At 47.8% G+C, this 25,029-nt stretch overlaps 1 protein-coding gene across 1 annotated transcript in view; it reads left to right on the top strand.

The window, feature by feature from the left end:
• cpn1 (carboxypeptidase N, polypeptide 1) overlaps positions 1-15,103 on the top strand; it is a 32,257-nt gene extending 17,154 nt beyond the window's left edge. Inside the window, exons 3-9 of the mRNA XM_052027110.1 lie at positions 145-291; positions 4,084-4,266; positions 6,423-6,534; positions 8,858-8,997; positions 10,588-10,687; positions 12,379-12,497; positions 14,176-15,103. Coding sequence (XP_051883070.1) covers positions 145-291; positions 4,084-4,266; positions 6,423-6,534; positions 8,858-8,997; positions 10,588-10,687; positions 12,379-12,497; positions 14,176-14,349 — 975 coding nt within the window. The 3' untranslated portion in view covers positions 14,350-15,103. The remainder of the gene's footprint in view (positions 1-144; positions 292-4,083; positions 4,267-6,422; positions 6,535-8,857; positions 8,998-10,587; positions 10,688-12,378; positions 12,498-14,175) is intronic.
• The last annotated feature ends 9,926 nt before the right edge of the window (positions 15,104-25,029 follow it).

Genomic DNA, 25,029 nt, shown 5'->3' with positions numbered 1-25,029 from the left:
CTGTGACTGTTCTGATAAACCAGATTGGCCATGATCTCACTGAATGGCAGAGCAGGCTTTCGGGATCTAGTGACTTGCTCCTAGTGTGTGTGGATGAGCAAGAGATGGCAAAGAGATCCGATCAGGGTGAACTTCTCTCTGCAGGGGCCGGAGATGAATTCATACGTGACAGGGCGGGCAAACGCCCGTGGGATTGACCTGAACCGTAACTTTCCCGACCTACACCTGGCTATGCAGAAGATGGAAGGCAGGAACCACCACATCTCGCTCGGCAGCAACTGGGAGGAGCAGGTGAGTCCGTGCAGCAGAACCAGCCGAGGCGCATGACAGTTCCCATTGGTCAACGGAAGTGTGCAGGGGAGGGGCCTGTGAGTTCTAATATAACAATAAAAAGAGAAAACACCGGAAACCCTCAGCAGGTCAGGCGGCATCTGTGGAGAGAGAAAAACTGCTAATGTTTCAGATCTGAAACCTTTCATCCAAACATGAGAAACTCTTCCTCAGTTTAATTGGAATTAGATCATTTTTGTCACTTGTACTGAGGTACAGTGAAAAACTTCTTGCATACCATTCATACAGATCATTACACAGTGCATTGAGGTAGTACAGGGTAAAAGCAGTACAGAATGCAGAATAAAGTGTAACAGCTACAGAGAAAGTGCAGGCAGGCAGACAATAAGGTGCAAGGTCATAACGAGATAGATTGTGAGGTCAAGGTTCCATTTTATCCATAGGGGACCGTTCAATCATCTTATAACAGCAGGATAGAAGCTGTCCTTGAGCCTGGTAGTATGTACTTTCAGGCTTTTGTATCTTCTGCCTGATGGGAGGGGGGAGAAGAGAGAATGACCCGGGTGGGTGCGGTCTATGATTATGCTGGCTGCTTCACCAAGGCAGTGTCTTGATGTGCTGGGCTGTGTCCACAACTCTCTGCAGTTTCTTGCGGTCTTGGGCAGAGCAGTTGCCGTACCAAGCCGTAATGCATCCAGATAGGATGATTTCTGTGGTGCATCAATTAAAAATTGATGAGTGTCAAAGGGAACATGCCAAATTTCTTTAGCCTCCTGAGGAAGTAGAGGCACTACTGAGCTTTCTTGGCTGTGGCATCTACATGGTTAGACCATGACAAGCTATTGGTGATGTTTTCCGATTAGCAACATCTGCAGTTTTCCTGTGAGTTCTAACCCAGGCTGTTCCCTGCTCTGGGAATAGTCTTAGAGTCATACGACACAGAAACAGGGTCTTCTGCCCACTGGGTCCGTGCTAACCCTCAAGCATCCATTTTCTTCCCACACCGCCCATGCCCATCAACTCTCCCCAGATTATACCACTTACCTGCACACTAGAGGCAATTTACAGCGGCCAATTAATCCACCAACACTCGCACCTTTGGGGTGTGGGAGGAAGCCGGGGTAAATGCACACGGTCACAGGGAGAACATACAAACACCACACAGACAGCACCCGAGGTCCTGATTGAACCTGGGCTGCTAAAGCTGTGAAGCAGCGATTCAACCAGCTGTACGATTGTACCTCCCATAAACAGTGTGACAGGACAGTGTAGAGGGAGCTTTACTCTGTATCTAACCTGTGCGGTCCCTGCCCTGGGAGTGTGTGATGGGACGGTGTAGAGGGAGCTTCACTCTGTATCTAACCCGTGCTGCCCCTGCCCTGGGAGCGTGTGATGGGACAGTGTAGAGGGAGCTTTACTTTGTATCTAACTCTTGATGTCCCTGCCCTGAGAGTACCTGAGTAAGTATTTATTATAGATACTGGAAACTTTGAAAGAGTCTTTGGTTCTCCAAGCTGTGACACTGATGTGCCGGAACATAATTTAGCAAATCAACAGCATGTGAAATAGATCAGAATTGGACTGAGAACCTTCAGAGCAGGAGTTACAATTCCACCATGGCCAGTTTGAGAATTTTCATTCCTTGTTTAAAAATATCTGGAAATAAAAACCTGAGACTAGTAACAGTGAGCTTGGAGCCCTTGGATTCCAGTGACCCAAATGGATCACTACCGTGCTTTCGGGGCTATGTGTTATCCGTGGGGTTCAGTGAGGGGGTTTTAACGGCAGAAGTCGGGAGGAACCATTGGCAGTGGCTGGAGGCCATGAAGTGAAGGTAGTTGGCAGCCAGATAGTGAGCAGAGATGTTTATTTCTTGATCTGGAACAGCCTGTCTGAAAGGGCAGTGGAAACAGGAATTGGATAACTACCCAGAGTAGGGAGAAGTTGGCAAGTCTGGGGAAAGAATGAGGGAGAGCAAGGCTGATCGTAGAGTCGTACTGCACGGAAACAGGACCATCAAGCTCCCACACACTGATTCCATTTTAATCTTCCCACATTCCCACCATCTCCACCCCCCGCCCCCCCAGATTCTAACGCGCACTAGAGCAACTTACAGCGGCTATTTAACTTACCAACACGCGCCTTTGGGGTGTGGGAGGAAACCAGAGCGCCTGGGGAAACTTGTGCAGTCACAGGGAGAACGTGCAAACTCCACGCAGATAGAACCGGAGGTCAGGATTAAACCCAGGTTACTGGATCTGGGAGGCAGTGTCACCTACAGAATCAGACTTTTATCATTGACATGTATGATGTGAAATGTGTTGTTTTGTGGCAGGAGTACAGTGCAAAGACAAAATTACTGTAAATTACAAAAATAAGTAAATAGTGCAAAATAAAAGGAATAACAAGGTAATGTTCGTGGACCGTTCAGAAATCTGTTGGCAGAGGGGAAAGAAGCTGTTCCTGAATTGTTGAGTGTGGGTCCTCAGGCTCCTGTACCACCTCCCCGGTGACATCGAGCTGGCAGAGACATGATGGGCCAAATGACCTCCGTCTGTGCTGTACTGTGAATGGCTTGGGCCTCTGTGACTCCAGTCCGACACCAACACGGTTCTGTTGGAATTGCCATCTGAAGTGAACTAGATAGACCCTTCGTCTCAGGACAACTGGACACTCAGTGCTGGGCTTGTCCAAGAGGCTCCCAATGAAGGTGACTGATTAATAAAATAAAACGGCAGTCAGGGCTTTCAACAGTTTCCAACTATAGCCCCTCTCTATCTCTGCAAAAGTTTCTACTGTGTAATGTCTTTAACAGTACCATCCCAAAGGCAGTTCTGAGCTGGGACATCAAGCACAATTTTAGGCCGAGCCACCTGTTAGGATGAGAGACCCAATGTTCGGTCGGGGAAGCTGTCATTTGAGGAATGTCTTGGAGGAGTGGGGAGAGACCAAGGCCAAGGGGATTGGGGAGGGAGTTCGAGAACTGTAGGAAATGGTCATAGAGTAATACAGCACGGAAACAGGCCCTTCAGCCCATCATTCAAGGTGCCCACCCAAGCCAGTCCCATTTGCTCATGTTTGGTCATATCCCGCTAAACTTTTCTGATCCAATAGAATGGAAATTGGGGATGTGAATGAAGATAGAGTAATGAAGGACCTTTGAGTGGTGGTGATGGAGCCCAGGCAGTGGTGAACATAGAACAGGCCAGCACAGAACAGGCCCTTCGGCCCACAATGTTGTGCTGACATAGCTATTCCCTCCTGCCTACAGAATGCCCATATCCCTCTATCTTCCTCTCATTCATGTGCCCATCCAAGCCCCTCTTAAAACCCCCAATGAATTTGCCTCCACCACCCTATCAGGCAACACATTCTAGGCACCCACCACTCTCTCAGTGAAAAAAACTTACCCCTCATGTCTGTTCTGAACCTACCCCCTCTCACCTTAAATGCATGCCCTCTGGTATTGGATCGCTCAGTAATGGGGAAAAAGATATTGCTTGTCCACCCTATCTATGCCCCTCATCATTTTATACACTTCCAACAGATCACCCCTCAGCCTCCACCACTCCAGAGAAAAGAGCCCAAGTTTGTCCAGCCTCTCCTGATAGCACATGCCCTCTAATCCAGGCAGCATCCTAGTAAACCTCCTCTGCGCCTCATCATCCTATAGTGAGGTGACCAGAATTGCACACAATACTCTAAGTGCGGCCTGACCAGAGTTCTATAGAGATGCATCATAACTCGATTGGTGAAATGCAGCCCCAGCCTTGTGATGCTTCTCCTTGGCAGGTGGAGCGGGAGACGTACGCCGTCATCCGCTGGATGCAGAGCTACAACTTTGTTCTGTCGGCCAATCTGCACGGAGGGGCCGTGGTGGCGAATTACCCCTTCGACAAGGCTCTGGAGCCTGCTGGACGTGTCCAGCACCGACCCATCGTCTCCAGTACACCTGATCATGAACTCTTCCAGAAGGTAATAACTACGAGTCTCCGGGTGTTTCAGAGTAAGTTGTAGCCAATGATGTCTCTTTGGTATGGCCATTGTAGGGTAAAGATAAGATGTCTTTATTAGTCACATGTACATCGAAACACACGGTGAAATGCATCATTTTGCGTAGGGTGTTCTGGGGGCAGCCTGCAAGTGTCGCCATGCTTCCGGTGTCAGCATAGCATGCCCACAACTTCCTAACCCGTACGTCTTTGGAATGTGGGAGGAAACCGGAGCACCCGGAGGAAACCCACGCAGACACGGGGAGAAGGTACAAATTCCTTACAGACAGAGGCCGGAATTGAACCCAGGTCGCTGGCACTGTAATAGCGTTACGCTAACCGCTACACTACCATGCCTGCCCTTTTAATATGCAGCCAATTTGAGCGCAGCAAGATCCCTGAGGGAATAATGATGGATCTTTTGTTTTAAGCCAGTGGTGTAGGTTAAAGTTTAAATATTAGCCAGGGCATCAGGCAGAGAAGCCCTCCCTCACTCTCCCACCACCATTCCCCAACGGAAGTGGTGCCGAGGATCTTCAACGTCTGCCCGAACAATCAGAAGGGACCCTGGGTTAAATGTCTCACCTGCAAACCCACCCCTACAACCATGCATTACTCCCTCAGCCTTCACAAAGTGTCACAAGTAATAGAGCCATACAGTTATACAGCACAGAAACAGGCCCTTTGGCCCAACTCCTCCATGCTGACCAAGGTGCCTACCTGAGCAAGTCCCATTTGCCTGCATTTGGCCCATATCCCTCTAAACCTCTCCTATCCAGGTACCTGTCCCAAGTGTCTTTTATTGGGCAGCTGGTTCCATACACTCACTACCCTCTGTGTGAAAAGCCTCCCCCTCAGGTCCCCTCTAAATCTTTCCCCTCTCACCTTAAACCAACCCCCTCTAGTTTAAGACTTCCCTACCCTGGGGAAAAAGTCTGTGACCGTCCACCTTATTTCTGCCCCTAGTGATCTTATAAACCCCTATAAGGTCACCCCTCAGTCTCCTTCACTCCAGGGAAAACAGTCCCAGCCTGTCCATTCTAGCTTAATCACACTCTTCCCATATAATGGCAAGCAGACCTGTGTACAATGCTCCAAGTGCAGGGTCACCAACACCTTGTATGGCTGTAACACAAGCCACCTTCACCACAAGGGCTCGTATGATGAATATATGTGGTGTACAAATTGGGATCCAGTTAAGGGTTTTGGCAGTGAATTGCAAACGAGCAGCAGTGAAACCTCATTGAGAGGTTTGGTTGGGAGGGGTGGTTAAATATCGAGCAGCAACTATTGGCTGCAAGATGGTTTCTGATTCTAATGAATGTGGTTCACTGTGAATATCAAGATATCTTATCTGGGTCAGATGTTTGCAGGCACGGTAGTGTAGCGGTTAGTGTAACGCTTTACAGCGCCAGCGACCTGGGTTCAATTCCGGCCGCTGTCTGTAAGGAGTTTGTACGTTCTCCCCGTGTCTGCGTGGGTTTCCTCCGGGTGCTCCGGTTTCCTCCCACATTCCAAAGACGTACGGGTTAGGAAGTTGTGGGCGTGCTGTGTTGGCGCCAGAAGCGTGGCGACACTTGCGGGCTGCCCCCAGAACGCTCTACACAAAAGATGTATTTCACTGTGTGTTTCGATGTACATGTGACTAATAAAGAAATCTTATCTTATCTTATCAGAGTAAGTACATTTGCATCCTTTACATTGTTGGACTCCACCAGAGGGAGCAGCTGTATTTCATGCTGTGGCAGATTGCTGGCTCTTCCTTTCACTGGGTGCCTGGTGTGGGAACACTTTGGATCAACACCTGCCTCATCTGTTCACTGTGGAAAGCACAGGGACCCTGGGGTGGAGTTGACTGTTCTTGCTGAGAGGGATTCTCATTAGAGCAGATCAGTGGTTAAGAGAATTTGGTGGATGTCTCCCCTGTTTCGCTTCTGCCCTGGGAGTGTGTGATGGGACGGTGTAGAGGGAGCTTCACTCTGCCTCTAACCCGTGCTGTCCCTGCCCTGGGAGCATGTGACTTTGGAGTCCAGACTTTGATAATTATTGAGAACTGCTTCTGTGAACATTGGGATACTCTTTTATTAACTCCAGAAAATTAATCGTACCTGTCTGTCTTTCTGTTAACCCCTCTCCCAGCTTGCCCGTGTCTACTCCTTCTCCCATGGATGGATGCACAGTGGGACCAACTGTGGAGACTATTTTCCTGATGGGATCACCAATGGAGCCAGCTGGTACTCACTTGCGAGGGGTGAGGCGCCCTGTTCTGCACCGCTGTGTCTGTGACCTATTGAGTGACAGAGGTGGAAGGGAGGGAGATTTCATATGTCACAGTTTGGCTGTCAGAGCAATCCCATCAATCCCAATCCCCCCACTAATTGTCCCGTAACCTACCTCTCACATGGCCATCAACTCCCTCTGGTTGTCCTGCTACCCATCTACAGTACAAAGGCCAATTGATCTACCAACATCTCTTTTGGGATGTGGGAGGAAACCCACGCAATCACGGAGAAAACTCCACACAGACAGTACCCAAGGTCGGGATCGAACCCGGGCTGCTGGAGCTGAGAGACAGCTGCTGTGACACTCTGCCACCCATGTCCACCAGAGCTCTGGATATATTGGGTGGTGAGGCAGGGACAAATGCATCCATTGCTTCTGTGTCAGAGGAGAGATGCCAACCCCCCGCCCCCCCCCCCCCCCACCTCCTCATCTCCTTTCTTCAGCCAGTATTATGTCTAAGCCCCTCCTCAATATGACAGCCAATCATGAGTGCCCAAGACCCCTACCAATCATGGTTTTGCTGTGAAGGCAGCCATTTGTCCTTCCCTGACACCCTAATTGGTTTATTACTGTCACATGTACCCAGATGCAGTGGAAAAACATTTGTTTGCGTGCCATCCAGACAGATCACTCCATACATAGTACATCGACGTAGTACAAAAGTAAAACAATAACAGAATGCAGAAAATAGTGTTACGGTTACAGAGAAAGTGCAGTGCAGGCAGACAATAAGGTGCAAGGACCATGATGCAGTAGAATGAGAGATCAAGAGTTCATCTTTAATGTACTAGAGGACTATTCAATAGTCTTATAACAGCGGGACAGAAACTGTCCTTGAGCCTGGTGGCACGTGCTTTTGAGCGTTTGTATCTTCTGCCCGATGGAAGGGGAAGAAGAGAAAATGACCTGGGAGGGGTCCTTGATTATGTTGGCTGCTTTCCCAAGGCAGCAGGAAATGTGAACAGGGTCAATGGAGGGGAGGCTGGTTTTCGTGATGGACTGGGCTGTGTTCACAACTCTCCACTATTTCTTGTGGTTTTGTGCAGAGCGGTCGCTATGATGCATCTGGATAGGATGGTTTCTGTGGTGTATCTGTAAAAATTGGTGAGGGACAACGGGGACATGCTGAATTTCCTTCGCCTTCTGAGGAAGTAGAGGCATTGGTGTGCTTTCTTGGCCATAGTGTCTATGTAGTTTGTCCAGGACAAATTGTTGGTGATATTCACACCTAGAAACTTCCTCTCCACCATCTCCATGTCAACACCATTGGTACAGATGAGCATGTACTGCACCCTTTTACTCATACAGTACTTGCTCCTCTATCATGGTAACACCTGTGGTGATTGCAGTGATGTAATGACTGTCAGGAGGTCATGACCTGGTCCAAATCTCAGGGCAGTGTCCTTTATACAGTATGGTGGACAAAGGTGGTCCCATTAGACCCACTGACACATCTTGGTGACAGGACTGGGAACCCAAAGTCAGGACCACCTCTTGCCCCACTGGGACCAAAGATTTTTCCAATTAACCTTTGAATTTTTTTAACCCCGCTTTAAATGCAGGAACGGACCTGCACTTGAGACTCTGAATTCGTGCTTCATGATTACGTCAGGTGCAATCCTTGGGACAGTCCAGGACACTTCTCACCCACCAGGACTTGCATTCATATGGCACCTTTCACATCCTTTTTAGGGCATCCCAAACTACTTGACAGCCGGTGGAGTACTCTTGAGCTGCCACTGTTGTCATGTGGGGAAACGTGGAAACCACACCGCACAGCAAGATCCCACAGATCGCAATGTGACAGTGATGGCGGTCTGTTTCAATGAGGTTGTTTGAGAGATGAATATCGGTCCCAGGGCACTGGAGAGAGCACCTGCTCTGGGATCAGCTTGATTTAGCTTCTCTTCTGAGAGCTGGCACTGCTGACAGTGTGGCACTCCCTCCACATTGCAATGCTTAAGTCTCTGAAGCCATATCTGACTCCATGACCATCTGTCTCAGAGGTGAAAGTAGCCAAGCCAAAGGCTGTAAACTTGGTGGGTCAGGGTCTCCCATTTGTCCACCACTACCCCCCTGACCCCCAGCCTCCTCTCCCTCCCCATTCTATCCAGTAACATCGCCCTCTTTCGAGCTGAGGGGCTGCTGGCTCAGTTTATCATCAAACCGGCTCACCTCTCAGGTACGTCACGTTCCTGACCTGTGGTCCCATTGGCAGGGTCAAACTTCATTTGTAGGGTTGTTTCGCTTTGCCTTGGCGACTGAACTCTTGCTTCCTGTGCGACACCCAGGGATGCAAGACTTCAATTACCTCCACACCAACTGCTTTGAGATTACGCTGGAGCTGAGCTGCAGGAAATTCCCACCGGAGAACGAGCTGCAGCGGGAGTGGTACGGGAATCGAGAAGCACTGCTAGCCTACATCGAAGAGGTAAGGGTTCACCCAGTCCTCTGAGAGCAACTCAAACCAGTCACCAAATTCAAATTGCATAGTTTTGGGCAGCAGAGAAAATTCAACTGTTTGAGTTCATCGATATGGACAGAAGGTTGTATTACTTTTACAGTGCTGTTGGAAATTCATAGGATGAAATTATAAACTGCAGCTGCTGGAAATAAAACAAGAAAAAGTTGGGAATACTCAGGTCCGGCAGCATCTGTGGAGATAGGGACAGAGTTAACATTTCAGATCAATACTGCTTCATCAGAACAATATTCATTGGGAGGGACAAACTTCCAACAAAGCCAGGCATGCCTTTCCACAGACTGCCGAAGAGTTGCCGATACTGATCCCATCGGAAAAGGCCGGATAGCTTCAGGTGGCTTGCTCTGAGCCCAATACTTCAGAGATTGTTGTCAGCTGACAAGAAAATTGGTGGTGCTGTGGATAGCGAGGAAGCTTGTCTAGGGGTAGGGCAGGATGTAGATCAGATGGAAAGTTGGGTGGCATTTAATCCTGACAAGTGTGAGGTGATTCATTTTGTGAAGTCAAATAGGACATGTACAGTAAATGGTAGGGCGCTAAGGAATGTTGATGAACAAGAGGGACCTTTGGGTCCAAGTCCATGGTTCTCTGAAAGTGGCAACACCAGCAGAGAGTGTGATGAAGAAGGCATACGGTATGTTTGCCTTCATAGGGTGGGGCATAGAAATACAAATACAAGGACATCATGTTGCAACTTCACAAACCACTGGTTAGCCAGTTTTTCCTGGATCAGAGGCTGAGGAGTGACCTGATAGAGGTGTATAAATCATGAAGCCCATGGTAGAGATATCAGAAACAAAGAGGGCATGGGTTTAAGGTGAGAGGAAGGAGGTTTAAGGGGGATCTGAGAGGGAAGAGAGTGGTGGATATCTGGAACTCGCTGCCAGAGGAGGTGATGGGATCAGGTATGATCATTATTTTTAAGACACAGATAGACACGAATAAATAAGGCAGAGAAAGATACGGACCTTAGGCAGGCAAATAGGATGAGTTTAGATGGACAGAAAAGGTCCCCATAGATATGTTTCTTCTGTGCTGTTACACTGACTCCATGCATACCATTATGAATATTAAAAATAGCCCAACCTCTGTCAAACACAGCACATTGTATCTTATCTCAGCCACTGGAGTGGATGTGGCCCTGCATGATTTGTCAGTGCAAATGTTCCACTCTCACTGGAATGTAGGATATTTGATATGAGAATGCTTTTCATGGTTGTAAGCATCCCAGCTTAACATTTGGAACGTGGGCCTCTTGGATCCCAAATATCTGCACTTGTTGTGTTACTCTGTGTCTAACCTGTGCGGTCCCTGCCCTGGGAGTGTGTGATGGGATGGTGTAGAGGGAGATTCACTCTGTATCTAACCCGTGCAGTCCCTGCCCTGGGAGTGTGTGATGGGACGGTGTAGAGGGAGCTTCACTCTGTATCTAACCTGCCCTGTTTTCCAGGGAGTGTTTGTCTGTATAGTAGAGAGAGAGATTTACTGCGACTTATGAACAGTGAGGTGACAAGTTGTCGCTTTCCAAATCATTTTCAGGTTCACAAGGGAATTAAAGGAATGGTTTTGGATGAAAATAACAATGGGATTCCTGAGGCTGTCATCTCTGTTTTTGGCATCAATCACGATGTCACCACAGGTATGTTCCACAGCAACAAAACTAATGCATTCCTCTGTGGTATTTTACTCCCTTTTGTCCAAATGCCCCCACCCACTATCACCTCACCACCCCACCCCCCCCCCAACTCCTCCCACTGGGGTGGCCAGCTTGCTCTGCAGCCTGTGATACCGCCATTTCACATCGCCCTCCCACCGAGGGTTAGACAGTGTGGAGACTTGCAACAGGTCAGGAGCTCCGCACCCAAGCAGGGGAAGGGACAGTCGGAGGAGTTGCCTTTGCCAGGAGATTCCTCCACATACCTCTGTAATTGGGGATTGTAGATTTAAAAGTAAAGAATTAGGGGAGAGTTGAGGACCATTAACAGGGGTCCACCAATCATTGTCAGAAAGGATGGTGAAGGCAGAAACCCTCTCTGCAGGTAAAACGTACCTGGATCATCATTTCTACGGGGACCTTCATGGACACGGCTCTGGACCAAGGTCTGGGAAGTTACATCAACCTGCCTTTGGCCAGCATGGGTGTGTGGGCTGAATGGCCTTCTGTGCATTACCTGTCAATGAAATGATATTTTAGATATGACTTTGGTTTGGCCGCACTTGGAGTATTGCGTCCCCATTACACGAAGGATATGGAGACCTTGGAGAGGGTGAGGAAGAGGTTCACCAGGATGCTGCCTGGATTAGAGGGCATGCGCTGTAAGGAGAGGTTGGACAAACTTGGGTTGTTTTCTCTGGAGCATCGGAGGTGGAGGGGAGCCCAGACAGAAGTTTGTAACATCTATGAGCGACATAGGTGGGGTAGACAGTCAGTCTTTTTCCCAAGGTAAGAATGTCAAACACCAGAGGACATGCTTTTAAGGTTAGAAGAGGGAAGTTTAAAGGCGACTTGAGGGGCAAGTTTTTTATGCAGACAGTGGTGGGTGCCTGGAATGGATTACCAGGGTATTGGTGGAAACAGGTAGTTTGGTGAAGTTTAAGAGGCTATTAGTATTTGACACATGAATATGCTGGGAATGGAGGGATGTGGATCATGTGCAGGCAGATAGGTTTAGTTTAACTTGGCATCATGTTCGGCACAGACATCGTGGGCTGAAGTGCCTGTTCCTGTGCTGTACTGTTCTATGTTCTATGATGCCCCAATTGGTGTCACCATTGGCAAATAAACAGCCACCAGGTAGTGGTTTCTCCCTTCCTTTCAACCACACCTCCCCTACCCAACCACACCACTAACCCCTCTCCTTGGCCCTCAGTCTTTGGCTGGTCATCCACTCCTCTGGGTTCTGGTTCTGGGAATGAGGAAGCCCTGGTCTTACTCAAAAAAACATTGTCTCGTGCCCCAATGCTATCTCAATGAGACTTGAGGTAGGGGCCAATACGATAGGGGCATTTAAGAGACTATTAGAAAGGCACATGGACGAAAGAAAAATGGAGGGTTACGGGAGGGGGTAGATTGAATGGGGATAAGGTTCATATAGGTCGGCACGACATTGTGGGCCGAAGGGCCTGTACTGTACTGCTCTATGTCGATGGGAGGAGGAGGAGAGTGAAGATAGTACCGGACCCAAGAAGCTGAGCATTCAGCTCATCTTTGCTGGGAATTTTGCCCCGCTCTGTGGACCGGCTGACTGGTAGTGAGATGTCTCCCCATCCCAGGAGTGTGAACCAAGGGATGGACAGGTCTGGCTAACTGCCGCTTGTTTTTGTCTCGAGGTCTGGACGGGGACTATTTCCGTTTGCTGTTACCGGGGAAATATATTGTTACCGCATCAGCACCTGGTTATGAAAGTCAAGCTGCTCACATCAGTGTTAATGATAATCAGTCAACTCGGGTGAGTCCCTATTCCTGATTTTTATTTAATTTATGTAACTCTGCAGTGGTAACTTGCAACTCTACGACCCTTCCAATGTGCTAAATTTGCCCTAAGGTACTTCACATTGGCGCACACAGTCAGAATTATAACCCTGGGCTATTCCAGTGACTTCCTCACCCCTCATCCTGAACTCTATTGCCCATGTCCTGTTCATCCATCACCCACCCTCGTCCCCAACCCTCTCCCCTCCACTCACTGACCTACCTGGGCCTCCAGTTGACCAATTCTTCTCATCCCTCCCCATTACCTCACCTCCTCCCTATTTTCTGTAATCTCCTCCAGTCCCGAGGATCCACTAGTCTCTGTGCTCCTGCAGTTCTGACACCTTGAGGGTTATGTGTAGGCTGCCATAGTGACAGAGTTGCCTTGAATGGCAGCCAAAGGACCCGACCATTGATTCAAGGATGAGTTCAAAACCCACTTGGGGAACTGAAATACATGAAATTAAATCATGAACTTTAATTTGCTCAAAAAACTAATCTTGGTAACTACAACCATGCAACTTCCAGATTGTTCAAGTTTATTGTCATGGGCATTCATTCCCAGGGTATAAATGCCATGAAAACTAGCTTTTTGCAGCAGCCGCACAGTACGTTACAGACAATGCAAACATAAGTTAACATGCACTTAAATGAACAAGCTATACATAACTTGCATGACAGAATAAACATCACAACACAGAGAAAAAGAAATATAGTCCAAGGTAGTGTTTGGGTCTTTCCGGTGGGTTCAAGAACCTGATGGCAGTGGGGAAGAAGCTGTTGTTGAACCTTGAGGTGTGGGTCTTCAGGCTCCTGTACCTCCTGCCTGATGGCAGCATCTGAAAAGACTGAAAAATGCTCAACAACCCTTGAAAGAGGGAAAACCTTCTTTCTGGCTGACGATCTATCATCAGATTATGGTCAAAACCCGTTTGGTTCACTAATGTCCACAAGGAAGGGAGATCTGCCGTCCTTGCCCCGATTGGCTATATGTGACTCCAGCCCACATCAAACCCCCAGGTCAAGCTCCATCTCCTCAGTTCAAGGGCAATTAAGGAAAGGCCAGTCAATCCCACGAACAGATTAAATAACATTTCCAGTTGTAATCAGTTCAGCACTGGCCATTGCTCCTTCGGCTGCATTGGAATCTTTCCACCTCTCCCTCTGCCTGTGACGTTACCTCAGCAATGTTCCATTACCTTAGCAACAGAACTCTACAGACCACCTCTTGCACCACCATGGATTTGTCTTCAATTGTGATTTGCTTTTTGGCACTAATGTCTTGTTTCTTTAGACTTTTTATCTTCTCTCTTCACGGTGTAATTTACGTTCTGTGTGGTGTCTGTACCTACGTGCCTGTGATGCTGCTGCAAGCAAGTTTTTCACTGCGCCTGTACCTCACCGTACTTGTGCACATGACAATAAACTCGACTGGACTTGACTGAATCTGTTGCTTGTCTCCCCCAATAACCCCTGATGTAGATCATTGTGGATTTTTCTTGCCGCCTCTTGGTTCCCTATGAGTAAAGGTTGTGTTGAGTTTGCAAAGAGACAAAATTGACTCTCGCCCACCCCTACCCCACTCCCTGTCCGAACCCCTCCTTAGTTCTGAAGATCTGACCTTCTATCTCCACCCCCCCCTTCCCCCCCAACAGCTGGACTTCCGACTGGTGCCCAAGGTGGTTGTGCTCTCTACCAGTGTGTCCACCGTCCCACCACGGCAGAACGTCACCGGCCAAGTACCCCATCGCAAGGTGGGACCAAGGGCAACCCGGAGGATACCACTGAGGCAGCAGTGGCACCAGAAGCTCCAGCAACAGAGGCACTGAGAAGCAATTCATCCTCCCTCCCTCCCTCCCACCCTCTTCCTTCCCCTCCTTCACCCTTCATCCCTCTTTTCCCCCTCCCTTCTTCCCTTTTCACCCCTTTCTTCCTTCCCTGCTCTTCTCCTTCATGCCCTTCCTCCTCCTCCTCCTCCCCCTCCCTCCCTCCCTCCCTTCTCCTCCTCCCTCCTACCCTCCCTTGCCCCCCCCCCTCCTTCCCTCCAAACCAGACCCTTTTCACTCATTCATCTCCAACCTCCATGTTGGAGGAACGTCCTGGGAATGGGGGTGCTGGGAGAATCATTTCCGCACGGAGCAGAACCTTTGTGAAGGGAGCAAGGCTTCTGGGCTGAGAACATCTTTGTGAGAGACGGCACACTTCTGTCTGTAAGAGAGAGGAAGCAATTATGGATAAACTCTGTCCTGAGGACCAAATCAGACCAAAGATCTTTTACCTTTTTAAAGTCATATTTTCTGTGTCTGTGTATTTTTTTTTAATGGATTTAATATTCTGCTTTTACTTAAATTGTTTGTTGGGGCTCCCAACTCTTCTGCTTTCAACTAATCTGCTCCCACCATTGGTTGACCAATATGTCAATCATCATGATGCCCGGCATTCCCGTCACCAATAAGGAAGGCAATAGGATGATTGGCAATGGCTGTCAACCAGCCCATGTTCCCAAATGTCCAAGTATTTTTGTAGTCAGTTACAAAAGTGTTTAATAAACAATTGAAAGGTATTTATTTTCATGTTTTTTTGCTCAACACAGTTTTTACTCCATATTTGATGAGATGTTTCTTCTGCATTGCTTAAAGAAAACGAGGCATTGTTGCAAACACTTTTCCTGGTGAGTGGGTAACGTTGACAATGTCTCAGTGAGAAAGACGTGTACAGTTGAAGAGAGTCTGTAGCAAAGGCCCTGTCTCTCAACCCAACACAAGCCTTGCCAGTTTTGGTCACCCCATTATAAGAAATATGTTATTAAACTAGAAAGAGCGCACAAAAGTTTTATCAGATGTTGCCTAGACTTGGGGGCCCCGAGTTACAAAGAGAGGTTATATAGCCTAGGATTTTATTCCCTGGAACGTAGGAGGTTGAGGGGTGACCTGATCGAGGTATATAAGATCATGAGGGGCATAGACAGGGTGAAAGCACATGGTCATTTTCCCCAGGGAGGGGGTGCTAAAAACAAGAGGGCATAGGTTTAAGATCAGAGGCGAGAGGTTTAAAAGGGACATCAGGGCCAGCTTCCTCATGCAAGGGGTGGTGCGTATTTGGAACGAGCTGCCAGAAATAGTGGTTGAGGCGGGCACATCAGCAACATTTCAAAGCCATCTAGTTAAGTATGTGGATAGGAGGGGTTTAAGAGGGCTGTGGGCCAAACGCAGGCAGATGGGACTAGCTCACTAGGCAACACTTTCGACATAGACAAGTTGGGCTGAAGGGCCTGTTTCCATTCTGTATGACTGTTTTGAGTTCAATGCTGGCAAGGTGTCAGTTTGTGTTGAGTTGGGAGACAGGGCCTTTCGCTACAGGCTTTTTTCAACTGTACACGTCTTTCTCACTGAGACATTGTCAGTGCTACCCACTCGCCAGGAAAAGTGCTTGCAACAATGCAGAACAATCTCATCTTCTGTCTGGGCATGTTACACCCTGCAAGATTTAGTATTGTAATCCCCAACTTTAGATAACTCGCTCTTTCTTTCTGTTTGTACCAGAACTGGCCATTTCTGTCTGAAGTCTTTTTGGCTCAATTTTTCTTTTTTTTTGTACGGGGGTGGGGGGCTCTCTGAGTTACAGATGACTTGCAGAAATCCGAATTTATACAAAGTCTCCCATGCATTCTTGAAGCTAGTAATAATAAAATGTTTCATGGTATTCATTAACGACTGGATATAGGAGGATGAGAGGTGACTTGATAGAGGTGTACAAGATGATAAGAGGCATAGATCAAGTGGAGAGTCAGACTTTTTCCCAGGCCGACAATGGCTATAACACGAGAGGACATAATTTTAAGGTGATTGGAGGAAGGTATAAGGGGGATGTCAGGGGTAAGTTTTTTCTTTTACACGGAGTGGTGGGTGTGTGGAGCGCACTGCCAGCAGAGGTTGTGGGGGCAGATACATTAGGGACATTTAAGAGACTTGGACAGACACATGAATGATAGCAAAATAGGGGGCTATGTGGGAGGGAAGGGTTAGATCGAGCAGGATAAAATGTCAGCACAACATTCTGGGTTGAAGGGCCTGTATTGTGCTGTAATATTCTATGTTCTAAGGTGTATCTTCCATTAGTTTAATTATGGGGGGTGTTAGGGTGATTATTCAATGAAATGAAAGAATTATAACAAGGGTATGTAGAACAATACAATGTGGGTAGCTATAGAAAACAGACATGTCTGACTTAATGGAGAAACAGCGTACAGACAGTTCTCGGGGACAGAACCCTTGCGTAACTGGGGGAACTGACTGTATAATGTTACTAGCTGGGCATGTCCCACAGACTAGCCATTATTGTTATTAGAGACAAAATAACCTCATCTGATCTTAACAGCCTGTTAACCACCTTATTGGATCAACTGGTCTCACCCCATCAGAGATATTCCCTTTGTTCTACCCATTTTCTCCGCTGTCTAAAAACTAACTTGTTTCTCTCTTTCCCAGTTCTGATGGAGGATCCCGAACCTGAAACATTTTAATTGTTTCTCTCTCCACAGATGCTGCCTGACCCGCTGAGTGTTTATAACATTTTCTGCTTTTATAACAAATATCTCTGCTCTTCGATCGTTTCCGTGGCCACTGACAAAATGGCTGGCGTAGAGCAGAGAGTGGATGCGCGGGCAGCCAGGAGGGGAAGGTGGGATCTGTGAGGAGGGTTGAACCACAATCGTCCCAGCCCCTGACCCTACTCCCCTCCCTACCCCCTCATTCAATCCTCCATCAAATTAAATCCTCTTTTCCCCTCCTTCATGAACAGCGATCAGGGGAGGAACATTGTGGGGGTGGAAGGTGAAAAGAGGGCTGGTAGCAGGAGAGATGACCTGGGAGCACCATCTCTTCACCCACTCCCCTCACCCAGACCCTGTCCTCCTGCTTGAATAGAGTGGCTGAAATCTTGTCTTGGTTTATGTTCGTTCAGAGCCATCTCTCAGCCACTCCTGGCCTACCACTATTCCCTTTGCTAAGATGATTTGACATTTAATGTTAGATTTAGACTCCGATTAAGTTATTGTCATATATACACCAGGGTGCAATGAAATTCCTTGCTCGCACTAATAATATTTACAACAATAAATACAGGGAATACAAGGGTTCGAGAACATGGCAGCACCGGGAAGGGGATGTGAGAGAGGTGACTGGTTCAGGAGACTGACAGCAGTGGGGAAGAAGCTGTTCTTGAGTCTGGATGTCCGGGCTTTTGAGCTCCTGCATCTTCTCCCAGAAGGTAGAAGAGAGGAAAGGGAATGGCCCAGCGTGGCAGGCATCCTTGACGATACTGTCAGCCTTCCTGAAGCAACGCACCTTGAAGGTGAACTGGATGGGAGGAGGTGAGGAGCTGGCGACGGACTGGGCCGTGTTTGCTGCTCTCTGCAGGTTCTGTCAGTCTGGTGCACAGCAGTCTCTGTACGTCATCTCCCATGTAACATTTGAATGGCTGTACAGAGATATTCACTATTTGTTGCCTTGGTAACGGAAAGTGGTTCTGTTACTGAGACCACAAATTGTTCTGATGTTGAAAGCTAACTTAAACAGTGGCTGAAAATGCAGTGATTGGTGACCTAATGCAGATGTTGCAATTGGATGTTCTGGTTACTAACAAATCCCCAACCAACTTTGGTTCACATGTCTCTATTCCTGTTATTTGATTGGCTCACAGGATAGAGTGTAGAAGTTTCTATCACTGGAAGAAGGTCCATCCAACCCATTGCAAGATTGGACAGGGAGCCTTATTCTGTATCTAACCCGTGCTGTCTCTGCCCTGGGAGTGTGTGATGGGACGGTGTAGAGGGAGCTTCACTTTGTATCTAACCCGTGCTGTCCCTGCCCTGGGAGTGTGTGATGGGACGGTGTAGAGGGAGCTTCACTCTGTATCTAACCCGTGCTGTCCTTGCCCTGGGAGTGTGTGATGGGACGGTGTAGAGGGAGCTTCACTCTGTATCTAACCCGTGCAGTCCCTGCCCTGGGAGTGTGTGATGGGACGGTGTAGAGGGAGCTTCACTCTGTATCTAACCTGTGCAGTCCCTGCCCTGGGAGTGTGTGATGGGACAGTGGTAAATTGTTTTATCATTGTCACATGTACCGAGGTGCAGTGGAAAAACTTTTGCATGCCATCTATACAGATCATTTCGTCACATCAGTACAGTGTAAAGGGAGCTTTCCTCTGTACCTGATCTGTACGGTCTTTGCTCTGGGACTGTTAATGGGATAATGAGAGATTTCCTCTCTATCTAACCCCTACCCTGGGGGTGTTGACAGAATTGTGTAGAGAGACATTTGCCCTATTTAACCCCTGTCCTGTGACAGGATAGAATGGAAGCTTTACTGTACACTACATCCAACACAGTTACAAGGATCCCAGCTTCTGTCAGCTCCAGCCACTTTTGACGCTAAATTCCTGCAAGCTGACTGTTTGTGGTCAGGCTCAGTTATCTTTGTGTGTTGCTATTCATGAACCTCTCGACCAGACTGTTTTGAAGATAACGCACTGGTCTGTGATGTGAAACTTGGTCTTGTTTCAAACGTGGAAGGATTCTGATTTTAAAAACAAACATCTGCAGAGCTGGGCGCAGATTGTTGTTTTGTGGTGTGCAAGAGCTTCCTTCTCCGCTTCCTCCTTTTGTTGGTTCTGGCTCAGTCTGTGGAGCTCTTCCCTTGGAGAGCCCTACTTCAGAGACTTCACAGCTACTCCCAATGCAGTATGGAGGGACTGCAACACTGTCAGAGGTGCCTGTTAAATTCAGCCTGCCCCCTTCAGAAGGTATAAATGACTTGAACTGATTCTTCCTGATGTCCAGCCCAACATAATCAATGACCCAACCAACCCAGACATTCTCTCTTCTCTCTCCTCCCATCGGGCAGAAGATACAAAAGCCTGAAAGCACGTACCATCAGGCTCAAGGACAGCTTCTATCCCGCTGTTATAAGACTATTGAATGGTCCCCTAGTACGATAAGATGGACTCTTGACCTCATAATCTACCTTGTTATGGCCTTGCACCTTATTGTCTGTCCGCCTGCACTGCACTTTCTCTGTACCACTAGATTCTACACTCTTATTGCTTTTCTCTTATACTTCCTCGATGTAGTGATGAAATGATCTGTATGGATGGTATGCAAAACAAAGTTTTTCACTGTACCTCAGTACATGTGACAATAATAAACCTTCCAATTCTTTACCCCTCATTCAAACCCACCACAGGTCCTTCCCAGCTTATGAATGCCCAACTTGTGTACAGGTCATACATACGAGCAAGCGTCAGGGAGATCGGCAGGGATGGACTTGCTGGCTGCAGGTATCTTCTGCCGTGTGGGAATTTGGTTTGCGGCTGCATTTCTGACTTGCAACCTGTTCGGGTTACTGACAATCGATGGGAACAGAACCATGCCGTAACCTGGGGAGGACCTGTATGTTCGTTTTCAGTTTGCTGTTTGTGGGAGCTTGCTATACGCACATTGGCTGCTGTGTCCCCTGCATTACTACAGGGAGCACTTTTCCCTTCTCCCATTTGCTGTGGTAGTGGAGGTCATGGCAAACATCACTCCCAGACGTGACAGAAACATGTGTGCTTGCACAGCACCTCTCACTACCTCAGGATATGTCAAAACATTTTACAGGCAAAAGATTATGCGTGGAATGTTACTACTCCAGGAGATAGCACGGAGAATTCTCCTTTCAAGGTCAAAGTCGAGTTTATTGTCACATGCACAAGTCCATGTGTGCACAGGTGCAATGAAAAACTTACTTGCAGCAGCATCACAGGCACAGAGCATCAGATAAGCAGCATTCACAAGAAAAACATAAATTAAACATAAATTATACACAACTTTTACAAGAAAGAACACAATTAGAATAAAAAGAAAGCAAATTCCATTTTAGTGCAAAGTGGTCATGGTGTTGCTAAACTGCAGTGATTAGGGTTTTGCCAGTTGGTTCAAGAACCGAATGGTTGAAGGGAAGTAACTATTCCTGAACCTGGTGGTGTGGGACTTCAGGCTTCTGTACCTCCTGCCCGATGGTAGCTGCGAGAAGATGGCACGGCCCAGATGGTGGGGATCTTTGATGATAGACTTTGTCTTCTTGAGGCAGCGCCTCCTGTAGATACTCCCGATGGTGGGGAGGGATGTGCCCGTGATGTATTGGGCTGAGTTCACTACTCTTTGCAGCTTCTTATGTTCCTGCGCATTCGAATTACCGTACCAGACTGTGATGCAACCAATCAGGATACTTCCAACTGTACATCTGTAGAACTTTGTTAGCATGTTCGTTCTTTGAACCTGTGCCATGGGATCGTGATGTCCACCTTTTTGTTCACAGGACGTGGGTGTCGCCTGTGAGCGGTGGCGGTGAGCTACCATCTTGAACCGCTGTAATCTTCTGAGGGAACGGGCTCCCACAGCACTATTTGGGGAGCAAGTTCCTAAGTGGGAACCTCCCTTCCCAATGTCACAACCTAACATCGAGCATCGCCGACCCTGTGGGAGTGTCTTCAACGGAAAGACCACAACGGTTCATGGAGGGACCTCACCCTCCACCTTCTCAAGGCCAATAGGGTTGGCCAATAAATGCTGGACTTGCTGGTATCAGAAGTAAATAAAAACAAACTCCCTCAGTATTGCCCAGGTACTTGAGACCAGATTTACTCTCTACTGAGGGAGTTGAAACAGTTAAGGATTTAGGTTGAAAACTTTCATCAGAAGTGGGAAAGAGAAGCATGTCAGTTTTAAGCTGGTGGGGGAGAGATGGATTGGACAAAGGTGGAGCTGGTGTTGCCAGGTGTTGATGGAGCCATCCTGTTCATGAATTCGTGACGGCAACCAGGAAGAGGAAATAACCTCCCACTGATGGTACTTCGCAGGTCACCAGTTCAAGACCACAGCTCAGACCGTCTTCCTCGAGCAATAATGGATGGACAATAAATGCTGACTCACCAGTGATGCCCACATCCTGTTCATGGCAAAATCAATAAAAGGTTCTGCCCCTTTAAGGTCGAGTTTTGGAGCTGTGAGGTGGGGTTGCAAATGACTATCTTTCACCTTATGCGGGAGGGGTTGAGGAAGCAGAGGATATTTATTGGTGTGAACGTTGAGATTTGCTGCACTTTGGGGGGGGGGGGGGGGTGCTTTGTTCCGGGGTTGCTGCCCCTCCACGTGGAAGGGTGCTGGTCAGTGGAGCCAGAGTTAGGAGAGTGGATGTATCGATATTGGTTTATTATTGTCACTTGTACCGAGGTACGGTGAAAAACTTGTCTTGCATACCAATTGTACAGGTCAATTCATTACACAGTGCAGATACATTGAGTTAGTACAGAGTGCATTGAGGTAGTACAGGGTAAAAACAATAACAGTACAGAGTAAAGGTGTCACAGCTACAGAGAAAGTGCAGTGCAATAAGGTGCAAAGTCACAACAAGGTAGATTGTGAGGTCAGAGTCCATCTCATCGTATAAGGGAACCGTTCAATAGTCTTATCACAGCGGGATAGAAGCTGTCCCAAAGTCTGGTGGTACGTGCCCTCAGGCTCCTGTATCTTCTACCCAATAGAAGAGGAGAGAAGAGAGAATGTCCTGGGTGGGTGGGGTCTTTGATTATGCTGGCTGCTTCACCAAGACAGCGAGAATCCAAGGAGGGGAGGCTGGTGTCCATTGATGATACAAGGTAGTCAGATACAAGGGGGCTGCTCCCTCTGTTCCGCAGTTCCACAATCAGTGACACAGTTGTGTGACCCGCGATCAGCTACTCGACGTCAGTGCAGCGCTTTTCCCTGTGTGTGGGATCTGCAGCTGTTGGCCACGACCTCCGCACAGTTGTGGAGCCTAATGCTGTTAACCCTTTAGGTGCTGAGCACGACATTCTGTTTTTTTTTCGCTCGGGGTCAGACAGGGAGCTGTGGATGTGCGGGTAGCACTCTCTCCTCTGAGTTAGAACGCCATGGGTTCCCCATCCAGTTATCCGAGCAACTATTCCAGGTTGGAGCCTCAGTGCAGTCCCGAGGGAGAGCTGCACTGTTGGAAGTGTCTTCTCATCTCCCTGTGCAGGATCAGAGTCCCCACTTTGGAAGAGGAGCATGTTTTATCTGTGATCCGAGCCAACATCTGTTCTTCAACCACAATCAATGAAAAGGTTTGTGGGATCTTGCTCTGCACAATATCCCTCCATTACAAACAGTAAACAAACTTTGGGGGAAAAGGTGTCTCATTTACTATAAAAGTATTCTTGAATGTCTTGGGATAGAGTCATACAGCACGGAAATAGGCCCTTCCGCCCAACTCGTCCAGGCCGACTGTGTTGCCCAGCAAGCTAGTCCCATCTGCCCACGTTTGACCCATAGCCCTCTAAACCTCTCCTATCCATGTACTTATCTAGAAGGCCTTTAAACTTTGCTAATGTGCCCACCTCAGCCCCTATTTCTGGCAGCTCGTTCCAAATACGCACCACCCTTTGTGTGAAGAAGCTGCCCCTGATGTCCCTTTTAAATCTCTCGCCTCTGACCTTAAATCTATGCTCTCTTTTTTTTTAATCACACCTCTCCCTGGACGATGTGCTTTCACCCTGTCTATTCCCCTTGTGATCTTATACACCTCTATCAGGTCACCCCTCAATCTCCTATGTTCCAGGGGATAAAGTCCTAGTCTGCGCAACCTCTCCTTGTAACTCAGGCCCCCAAGTCCGGCAACATCCTGATAAATCTTTTCTGTGCTCTTTCTAGTTAATAACATCTTTCCTATAACAGGGTGTCCAAAACTGTGCACGATACTCCAAGTGCAGCCTCACCATTTCTTATATAACTGCAACATAACATCTGAACAGATATAAACACATCCTCGTTTATCTTCAACAACTACTCTTTTGATTCTTCCCACTTTCTGCAGATCAATGAGGTAGCCATGGGCCCGAGCTATGCCTGGCTACGTGGAACAGTCCTTGTTCCAAGTCTCTTCTGGCACCCCTCCCCAACTCTTTCTTTGCTACGTCAACAACTGCATCGGTGCTGCTTCCTGCACCCATGCCGAACTCGTCAACTTCATCATCTTCAGCACCAACTTCCACCCTGCCCTCAAGTTCATCCGGACCACCTCTGACGCTTTTTTTTCCCCTAGATCTCTCTGTCTCCATCTCAGGAGGCAGACTGGCTGCTGGTGTCTTCCAGAAACCCACTGACTCCCACGGATGCCTCCTCCCAGCTCGCCTCCTGTAAGGATGACGTCCCTTCTTCTCAGTTCCTCTGCAGCAGTCCCAATGCGGGGTGTCGACCTGAAACATCAACTTACACCTGTTTGCCTTTGTAGATGCTGCTGGGACCCACTGAGTTCTTCCAGCGTTCTGTTTCTTGTTCCAGGTTCCAGCATCTGCAGACTGCATTAAGTGGACATTGGACAAGAAACATCAACACCCCAAGCATGTAATTTCTGATTATTTCTGGGTGGAGTGGATATAACTGGACTAAAGGGCATCAGTCCCTGATCGATTCTGCCCTCAACACTCCCACCCTATTTCCAAACACATTCACACGTACAAAAAGAGTTCAGTTATAGGATGAACAACTTGAATCGTATTGGTAAGAATGTACCTGGTAAATTGGTAAATCAATTTATTATTGTCACATGTACCGAGGTACGGTGAAAAACTTTGTTTTGCATGCCATCCATACAGATCATTTCATTACATTGAGGTAGAACAAGGGAAAACAGAATAAATAATAAAGTGTTACAGTTACAGAGAAAGTGCAGTGCAGGCAGACTATAAGGTGCAAGGCCATAACAAGGTAGATGGTGAGGTCAAGGGTTCATCTTAGCATACTGGGGAACTGTTCAATAGTCTTATAACAGCAGGATAGAAGCTGTCCTTGAGCCTGGTGGTACGTGTTTTCAGGCTTTTGTATCTTCTGCCTGATGGGAGGGGGAAGAGAGAATGTCTGGGTGGGAGGGGTCTTTGATTATGCTGGTTGCTTTACCAAGGCAGCGAGAAGTGTAGATGGAGTCCATGGAGGGGAGGCTCGTGTCCGTGATGTGCTGAGCTGTGTCCAGAACTCTGCAGTTTCTTGTGGTCACGGGCAGAGCAGTTGCCGTACCAAGCCGTGATGCATCTGGATAGGATGCTTTCTATGGTGCATCAATAAAAATTGGTGAGGGTCAAAGGGGACATGCCAAATTTCTTTATTGCTTTCTGCATTGTAGACACTGCAGAGAAGGTTCACCAGACTGACCTGTTCAATGAAGGGATTGATGTGTGAATAGAGCAGGTTGGACCAGTACTCACTGGAACTTCTGAAAGCACAGGTGGTATATTCTCTTTCCAGCAGTCTTGCTGGGACTGAATACTGGATCATTGCTACCCTCCAAGTAAAAAAAAATCCTCACATCCTTATTTGTATTTTTTGCCTAAAGTGTTAATTCTGTTCTACTGGTTTTTAACTCATCCACCAGAGGAAAATAGAGAGGTCCAACACAGAAACAAATCATTCATCCCAC

The sequence above is a fragment of the Pristis pectinata genome, chromosome 12 (genome assembly GCF_009764475.1).
Source record: "Pristis pectinata isolate sPriPec2 chromosome 12, sPriPec2.1.pri, whole genome shotgun sequence".
In the NCBI taxonomy this organism is placed as follows: Eukaryota; Metazoa; Chordata; class Chondrichthyes; order Rhinopristiformes; family Pristidae; genus Pristis; species Pristis pectinata.
The sequence above is the reverse complement of the archived record's forward strand: the minus strand, read 5'-3'. Positions and strand labels throughout refer to the sequence as shown.